This window comes from Triticum urartu, chromosome 7A (assembly GCF_056163025.1).
Source record: "Triticum urartu cultivar PI428250 chromosome 7A, HENAU_Tu73, whole genome shotgun sequence".
Classification (NCBI taxonomy): domain Eukaryota; kingdom Viridiplantae; phylum Streptophyta; class Magnoliopsida; order Poales; family Poaceae; genus Triticum; species Triticum urartu.
This window is the reverse complement of record NC_141879.1, coordinates 659,688,701-659,697,999: the sequence shown is the minus strand read 5'-3', so window position 1 is coordinate 659,697,999 and position 9,299 is coordinate 659,688,701. Positions and strand designations below refer to the sequence as shown.

The window sequence follows — 9,299 nt, the reverse complement described above, 5'->3', positions numbered from 1 at the left end:
AAGCACCAGCATAAAGGGAAACCATTAACAAGAACATAAAGGAGGCCATGTCTCAGGTCAAGTGGAAAAGGCAGTGGAATTTTCTGGCATGAAAAAAGCTCGAGGAGATTGGATTTTGGGGGCAATGGATCAACCACCATGATGCCGTGTCTGCAAAGGGGGCGGCAAAACATGATCATCCCATCTCACATGCCTCCTCCCCTCGACTAAAAGTGATGCCATCATATCTTAAAATCGATTAATTACTCCCCTCTTGCACGCATCAATTATCTTATCTAATATACTGGAAGGTATATACAACAACACAACAGCTAGGCAACACGGAACAAGGAGCTGTCAGTTTAACTGACAACTGTGCAGTGGTTAAAGTGTTGGTCTTTCAGTTAAGCATCGGTGCATGATTGTGGCGATCAGAGTGCTTAATCATGCAGACGTTGGACCATTTTAACATGTGATTTTGACCACCCACAAGCAAAATGAAACTACAATCAATTAAACTGTTTTTTTTACAAAATAAACGTCCTGTCAAAAACATTACAATAAATGAATAAAATCTGCAATGTTCTGTGACTGTTTTCTGCCAAAGAAATGTGAAATCTTAGAACTGTAATTGATCTTCAGCGAGTTCTTCACTGCAAAGTTAGGATGCAATGGCGACGCTGATTAGTACCTGTCCGTACTAACTGTACCTGGCTACAGTACGTAAGTGGCACTAAAACGGGCACTATATATACACGCATCCAACGGCCCAAAAGCACCCATCTTTCCAACCTACTCGCCCTGCTTGTCTCTTGTATAAATCATCATAGGAGCTCCATCTCCTCTGACACCAAGAAGCACAAAGCCCTCACACGATCGAGCATACTGGTGCTATAGTTTTGTAGTGGTGTGCTCTGGTGCGTGTGATCGGTCGGTGGCAATGGACGAGTCATGGAGGTGCACGATGGGCGCGGTGCTGCCGCGGCAGCGCTCGTCGGACGGCCAGAAGAGCCTCGCCCCCGACGACTTCCGGGACGTGTTCGGCGGCCCGCCGCGCACCGTGCTCCTCAGCAGCTTCTGCGGCGACGCAGCCGCCGCTGACTACCACGCCGCGGCGGCCGGCCACGCCGGCCAGTACCCATACTACTCTTACGGCGGTGGCGCCGACGCCTTGTGCCGCCGTGGCAGGCCGGCGTCGGCGGCCGTGCCCACCGAGGAGGGCTTCTTCGACGACATCTTCGGCGCCCGCGCCCGTCAGGTGCGGTCGAGGTCGAGGTCCAAGTCGACCAAGTCCTCGTCGGTGATCAGCTCCGACGAGTTCGGCTCCGGCCGCTCCGCCTTCCGGCAGGTGGCCACCGGCAACGCCCGCGGAGACGCCGCCCTCTCCTCCTTCGCGTCCAAGCTCAGGTGAGCCAGACGATTCGTGCGCATGCATGAAGCATTTGGTTTTGGTCACGTGACAGCACAAGCACGTTGCATTGTTCGATCATCATTCTGACGATCATAGCCGTCGTTTTGCAGGCCCATTGCGATCCCGTCGCGCCGGTACGACTCGTCGCCGCCGTCGAGCGTGTCGACGCGAGCCGAGTACCAGAGCAGCTTCACGTGCTCGACGGCCGCGTACCCGGCGTGCCGCTACTACTACGGCAACGGCGGCGACTGGACGAACCACAGCGCCAGCAGCGCGGCGTCGTCCGCGGTCAGCAACAACGGCGCCGCCGCTGAGAGCTCCTCGTCGCGGCACCACCGCGGCGCGAGCAGCGGCTTCTGCTGCTTCACGTCGAACCCGGAGACCAGCAGCCGCGAGCCGAGCTTCCGGCGCACGCAGCGGCGCGGCAGGGCGCGGTCACCGGCGCCAGACTACGCCGCCGACACCAGCACCGAGTGCTCTGGCGCCGCCGACGACTATGGTTACTACTACTCGCCGTCCTCGGCCGCGTCGTCGTCGCTCTTCGGCAACCCGCCGCAGCCGCGCCCGCACCGGCTGGAGGAGGCCGTGATGCAGGAGGCGATGATGATGGAGGTGAGGGAGCGGGCGCCGCTGCTCATGGACGACGGCGACATCGACAGCGTCGGCGCCGCCGCCGTGGACGAGGCGATCGCGTGGGCCAAGGAGAGGTTCTGGAGCCAGGCCTAGCATTCATTAGCAGTGGCAGAAGCATGATGGGATTTGATCATTTGAAGGCCCACATTAGGTCTCAACTCTCAGGTCATCCACTCAAAAGAAGAGAAAGAAGTTAGATTTGAAGTTGCAACCACACTGACATTCTAGATTATGTGCCCATTGATGATATGTCCAGATCAACATTTATTTCCACTGTAATGTTTTGTCATGGAGGATTGAACACATTTGCATATCAAACCAAATATACAAAGCTCCTAGAATGCCCCAAGATTGAGACGATGTAGTCCAGTTCAGGAAAATTAAGGGTAAAGATAGCAAAAATTACTAGGTCAACATATGGAAGAACATGGTTTTCTCAACACAAGCAGGTTACTTTTTCCTCGTATATAGTGTTACATACTTCGATTTATAAGGTTACAGTCTTATGATCAGGTCATCGTGCAATCGCCAATCGTGATATTAATACACAGATTCTGCTGCCACCAGTAACTAAAACCACTACAGCTGCGACTTAGGATGATTCCCAGGAATGGTTACCCTGAAGTCTCATCAAATGTTACACAAAACCCGGGCAATGGAAAGAATGCAATGACCAAGGCGACCAAAAATTTCCAAGCGGAACACTACACCTGTGGCGAAACTCCGCCTTATCTTCTCCACCCTGTGTATAATCATGCTATTTTGTCCTTGTGATGACTCTCTGTGTGATATCAATAAGAGCGCGCCTTGAAATCAGAACATCTTCATCGTCACTGTCTGGGAGAGATTCGATGGCTTTGACCGCAAGGTTAACGTGTTCTTGCGCAAGCTCTTTTGTTCTTTCGATTCCCCGGCTCTTCTGGAGGTAGTCCAAGGCCTATAGTTTGCAAGTATGGATTGCTATGTCAGATCATAATACAGGTCAAGACAGCATCCATTCTTTTATTTACATAAAATAACTACTCACGATCTCAACATTTGCAGGATTGTCAAAACCCTGGTCAACGACATCTTGTAGTTGTGGGAATTCTTCCATCGCATATAGCATTGGAGCAGTAATGATTCCCTGCATCATGAATGCCATTATGTAATGCAAAAAAACAAGCGCCACATCCTTGTTTGAGGACCCTCTAACTGGATATGCTGGTAATTTCACAAAGTAGGTGATCATAAAAAGAAGCAAGTATTTTAATTTTGACACAAGAGCTCTCTAAAAAAAAGGGCAGCCCAGTACACGTAGCTCCCGCTTGCGCAGGGTCCGGGGAAGAGTCAAACCACTTTGGGTCTTTTGTACGCAGCCTTTCCCTACATTTCTGCAAGAGGCTGTTTCAAGGACTACACGTGACCTCATGGTCAGAAGTCAACAGCTTTACGCTGCGCCAAGGCTCCCCTTGAACACAAGAGCTCTTTGTTAACTAAATTTTGCATCTAATTTGCACTGGCTGGCCACATACACAATTAGTTTTGCAAGCAGTAGGGTTCAGAACATCCTTCTTATCTACGTTGTCAATAGTAGATTCTACACTTCTAATATGTTAACTTAATTGTGATAGGTCAATGAAGGCTGAAAGAGAACACCATTATGCAAGTTTTTCATGTGAGAGTATTCTATCTGTCTGGCATGAGGGTGGCAAGTTCAAGACAGTGGCTAACATAATTACAGCAACACGAGCTTCCGTGTCAGACAAGCAGTCTATGCCGATCAGCCGATGTAGCACTATTGTTAGCCAGCAAAGTTTTGTGTAGATCTGTCCTACTGAGAAACAATCTAAGTAGCTGGCCCTGGGAGGCAAACAGCTATTTCAGATGATGAATACTGTAAATAAAATATAACAAAAAAGAGAGGATGGCTGTTATTACATGACGAATATCAGATAATGAACCCTTCCCAAGTGAAGCAGAGGTTCCTGTGAAATCAAGAACATCATCGATCAACTGGAAGGCTAGACCCTGCAATGATATCGAATTAATCAAGTCAGTGCTTTACAGGATTAAATCAGAAGGGGAAATAATTCCAGAAAAGAGAGATGTTTTACAAACCAGGTTTCGACCATATTCGTATGCAAGCACTGAAACCTCAGCAGTGTGCCCTGCAAGAATAGCAACAGCCTTGCAACTGTTTGATATCAATGATGCTGTTTTGTAGTACGTCTTCTGCAAGTAGTACTCCATACTGCGTATTTTTTTCAGAATCGTATCAGAACCAACAAACAATGGCATAAAAAATGGAGAAACCAGAGTAAACAAAAAACCAAATATGTCCAAGCATTTTATTCTGCATCTCTTGGTTTTAGGCATTAGATGTGATGAACATTTAGTCATGATAGAGAAGCATTATTTAACCTTCGCCGTTGCTCTCTGCTTGTTGACATTTGCATAGTTTCACCAGTAACTAGATGTCCAACTGCAGTTGCCATTAGAGATACCACCTGCATAAGTTAGGTTGATCAATTGAAAGTTTGTTACCATATAAGACTTGCAAGAAAGAGAGCAGGTCAGAACTGCAACCATACAGGACAATCTTGAATGATAAACCATTAGGATGGATAAGCTTGGAATGGAGAAAACAAGAAAAATGATTCCCTAAGAAATGACACTGACAGCCTAGTATTAACTAGCTAAATACTCCAGCATTGAAACAGATATAACAACAAGACCACCCAATATGTTGCCATGATAAAACAAGTCAGGCTACCCTACTTTGGTAGCAAACAGGACCGCCATCTCAGGCATTTGCAACAAATCTAACGGCTTACATCAGGAGGGGAAAGGAGGTGAACACACAACCACCACAGACTGACGTCTTTACAGGAGTAAAGAAATCAAGGACATAATGATTATGCCAAGCGGAAACTAAAAATAATACAAGAGCAGACTTGTGTGATACTGATGCTCATCAAACATATCTAGTGACCAGCATAAATCAAAACCACTTTAATTTCCGCATCATTAAAACAATCTACAGGATACGTACAGCAATCTATCTTAGCATAAATAAATAATGTACCTCTGTATTCCCAAGTGCTGCAAGTGCCACACATGCTCTGGACAGGAGAAAGTCACCAGCCAAAACAGAAAGCTGCACACATAAGAGTTTCATGAATACCGATGCCAAGATGATTCTGACTGCAGTACCTCCACGAAAAATTCTTAAAAAATGATGTCCAGGTAAACTTTCTGCTGTGGTGCAGCACTTTTTACTGGAAGATCAAGCTTTTCATTGTGTGCTAACTACTAAAGTAATTTGTAGTTCTTAATGTGAGGACCTAGTTGATTCACCTAGTATACTGAATGTTGAATGGTGTGGCATACAGTACCTTGTTGCCCATAATGCAATTCAATGAAGTGACACCTCGCCTAGTGTCAGCATCATCCAGAACATCATCATGCAGAAGACTTGCAACCTGTAATAGATGTCAGATTAAAAAATAAAAAATAAAACATACTGGGTCTGATGGTCAGGCACCATACTAACATGGATCATTTCAGTTATCTCGGCAATGTTTTGCTGCCGTGTGCGCAGCTTACTTGCCAATATACTGAAAACTCCAACATCTGTCGATTCTGGTATTGGGAATTTCAGAGCTGATGCCATCAGCAATAAAACCTGCCAATGTAAATAAATGCATTCAGTGCACACAAAGTAGATAGGATAGAAAGAAATCATAGAGTAAAGTGATGATGTAATATTGACTAAAAAAGGAGATTAAGATGTTACCGTAGGTCGGAATCTTTTTCCCTCAGCTCCTACTTTAAAAAAATATTCAGCAGCTGATTCTAGTTTAGGGACCTGAAAGTACTCAGTTAGGCAAATTGGGTATGTTTGACAATGTGGTAATCACTAGATAAAAGAAACATCCAAACACCATGACAGCAGCAGCCTAACACCACAGAGAGTTGACATGAGTAGGATGCACTACTAACCTCAGCAACCACCATGGACCGTAGTCTATTTCCAAGAATCGATAGTTCATCAGCAACCAATTCAAATGGATCCTGTTGTTCCTGGGAGCAAGAAGAATTTTTCTCATCAGGGAACAGCAATACACTACACTTTCCATGATTAGCATTCACGTGCATTAAGAAAAAAAGAGGATTTCAGCTGTTATTCATTGTTAGAACTGATCATCATTATCCTTCATTACGGACAGCATAATCACATAGCTGAGGGGACCTTCAGCCAGTTTTTCTTCAGCTTCTATGTTGAAGAACAACTGGCCAGGGCCCAGGAATATCAAACATACATTTGTCTGATAAAGCGGAAAAAATCACTTGATTTAAGTTTCAAATTTATGTACAGTATAAATGTATAATGCACGGTTGTCTTGCTAGGCTATAATCTGATTCCATTCCAGGCACAACATATTCCGCTGCATAACAAGTCGATTTATCAATTAGCAACTGAAGGCCCATTTCATCTGATGCATTGACATCCTACTTTTTGATTTTGCGACAGAGAATTAGAATTTGGGTGCATTTAATCTTCATGAAAACCAATGCATAGAATAACTGACAGGCAGATTTATCAAAGAAGAAGCCATTCATAGGGCACAGTGTATCAGCAAAAATGACACAAACAAATGGGAGCCGTCAGGGTGGCAACGCTTCACAATCCTATGGGTAGCAGGTAATGTGTGGAACTATGGGTTGGTTGTACAACAGCCTAGTTTTGATATCTATGTTTAATTGCTAGACATGTCCCATATTTCAGTTCATAATCATGTATTCAGCTGGCATGTACTGTAGCAGGACACTGATGTGTTTTTCCCAGCGGTGAATAGTGAATAGTGATGCATAGTTAGTTTATTTATTAAGCTGGGCTCTAGATGTTTGACTGACAAAAGAGGTACAATGACAAGATCATTAACATAACAAACGAGCAGCACAAAGGCAAATCATCAAACAAATAAAGGGTTCACCTACTTCAGCCCTCGAAACTCCGTCCTGGCGAGTCTGGCATTGGGTGGCATCATGCAGCCACCGCGAGTTCACGAAAGCAGCTCCTCTGCAACCCACCACCTACTAATCCACACCAAAAGTACAGAACCTATCAGCATAACAGAAGGCAAATACAATGAACAGTTCAATAACACGTGGACACCTAATCGGCCAATCCCATTAGGAGGTTACAACAACTTGAGCGGTTACTATTTCTGCTCGCCTTGATTCTCTTTGCCTTTTGCAACGTAACCACTATGCACCTGAGCGACTTGCTAAAATCAGTAACTCAAAATCACCAGTTAGGACAAATTAGTGTGCGTGCCGGCAATTTGCAGCTAGGAGCATGACTCCACGGGATTCAGCCGCAGAGCTGCACTAGTCGGTGGCATATACACAAACACTTGGCGGGCAGCTCCGCCGCGGCCACCTGGACAGGCCAGGGTCAGAGACGACAGCGAGGCACCACAACGCACTACGAAGACCGCCTAGGGCCAGGACGGGAGGTTAATGCGCGGAGGAGGGGGACCTTGTTCCGAATCTGAGGCGGCGCAGGGTGGAGCCTCCCCGGGAGGGCGCCGGAGGAGGAGAAGAGCCTCTGCGCCTGGGCGGCGCCTGGGCCGCCGGTGCCGCCGCCGACGAGCGTGGCGACGCGCCGCGCCAGAGCCCACCGCCAGGACATCTCTATCTCTCTCTCCCGGGATCGGGGAGAGGGGGCGGGCGGCGGAGTTGAACTTGGAGAAAAAGTCAGACGGGGAAGGGGGAAGGGCGGCGGCTAGGCTTTGCTTGCTCGTGTTGTTTGTTTGGGGTGGGGTGGGGGCACCGCGTCGGGGTTGCGTACGTGGACCGTGGGCGCGCTCGGCGCGCCACGTGAGGCTGTGGAGTGCGGGGCCAGGAAATCGCCACGGGAGACTCTTCTCCCTTGCGTGCATGTGCGCAGTTTCATCTTCAAAGTGTAGCTGCGAACTGGAGATCGCTCCGCTTCTGAGAGGGTGCTTGATAATTAAGGGACTTATTTTAGTCTGACTAAGAGGGTGTCTTGATCTAAAAAATTTATTTTAGTCTGACTAAAAATACTTTTTTTAAAAGGCTAAAGTTCCAAGCATATCTGACTAAAGAGGGGCTAAAACTAGTCTTGAGACTAAAAAATTTTAGTCAGGAGTACCTCTACTAAAATGTGGGTTAGTCCTCTCTTTCCTCATTTAACTCCTCTTCTTTAACACAGGCGAGTTCTGGATTGAATGGTTTGGAGAATAATAAATGCTTATTAACTTGATTTTAGTCTCTTTAGTATTTTGATCCAAGTATGGGTGAGACTAAAACGTACCCAACCACCCTCTAAAAATAGTCTTTTTAAGAGGCTAAAGTTCCAAGCACCCCTGACTAAAGTAGGACTAAAATTAGTCTTGAGATTAAAATGTTTTAGTCAGAGTTACCCCTAATAAAATGTGGATTAGTCCTCTCTCTCTCTTCTCATTTAACTCCTCTTTTTTAACACAGGCGAGTTCTGGATTGGAGGGTTTGGAGAATAATAAATGCTCATTAACTTGATTTTAATCTTTTTAGTATTTGGATTCAAGCATGGATGAGGCTAGCAAGTTTTAGTCTCACTATTTTTAGTCATGAGACTAAAACGTATCCAAGCATCCTCTGAATCTGTTGTCACATCCAAAGTTCTTTTAAAAATATAATCAGAACTATTATAAAAATTCACTCAAGGTACAAAGCATCTCAAACATAATAAAAATTACATCAAAATTTTGAGACCACCGAACGACCACTACTGTCGTTGGAGCGAGCCACCGACACCGTTGTAGCCGCTCCGCTACCGGAGTCGGCTTGACCTTGTCGATGACAACCGGAAAGTCTTCGTACACGTCCCTCAAGGATCAGCGCTCTGGAGCCACAATTGTTGTCATTGAACCATTACATATATCTGAAGCACCTGACAACAAATCTCGCCGCCCCAAGGGCACTGCTAGAAACTACGCCGGAATTCCATCGACTACATCTAGATGGACAAATTCAAAGAGGACCGAAACCCGAAAGACAACAAAGAAGAAGCGCAACCAACCGCCCGAGCGCTGCAACTGCGAGGACTAGAAAAACCTAACCTAAACTACTAACTGGAGCGAAGGCACCGGAATTCCCCTCCCGCCACCGACCATCGTAGCAGCAACCAGAGGGGAGGTGAATGTACGGGCTCGTCAGTGAAGTCGAGAGGGGGAGTTTGCCCTAGCCACCTAGGGCTAGAGGGGGAAAACAAGAAAAAGTCACA

At 46.4% G+C, this 9,299-nt stretch overlaps 2 protein-coding genes across 3 annotated transcripts; one reads left to right on the top strand and one right to left on the bottom strand.

The window, feature by feature from the left end:
* The first annotated feature begins 584 nt into the window (after positions 1 to 584).
* Positions 585 to 2,449, top strand: LOC125520563 (uncharacterized). Its single transcript, XM_048685519.2, has 2 exons — positions 585 to 1,386; positions 1,501 to 2,449. Exons 1-2 carry the CDS (start codon positions 920 to 922, stop codon positions 2,114 to 2,116), a joined length of 1,083 nt encoding a protein of 360 aa, XP_048541476.1. The 5' UTR covers positions 585 to 919; the 3' UTR covers positions 2,117 to 2,449.
* On the bottom strand, positions 2,440 to 7,830 carry GPS1 (geranyl diphosphate synthase 1). 2 transcript variants are annotated; one of them, XM_048685517.2, is made up of 12 exons: positions 7,551 to 7,830; positions 7,007 to 7,102; positions 6,008 to 6,088; positions 5,802 to 5,873; positions 5,559 to 5,690; positions 5,401 to 5,487; positions 5,091 to 5,162; positions 4,427 to 4,512; positions 4,124 to 4,256; positions 3,944 to 4,033; positions 3,051 to 3,149; positions 2,440 to 2,960 (listed from the first exon to the last, which is right to left on the bottom strand). In XM_048685517.2, exons 1-12 carry the CDS (start codon positions 7,701 to 7,703, stop codon positions 2,781 to 2,783), a joined length of 1,281 nt encoding a protein of 426 aa, XP_048541474.2. In that variant the 5' UTR covers positions 7,704 to 7,830; the 3' UTR covers positions 2,440 to 2,780. The 2 variants fall into 2 exon arrangements, with proteins under 2 accessions (XP_048541474.2, XP_048541475.2); XM_048685518.2 differs by having other exon boundaries at positions 7,007 to 7,105; positions 7,551 to 7,746.
* Positions 7,831 to 9,299: the final 1,469 nt, after the last annotated feature.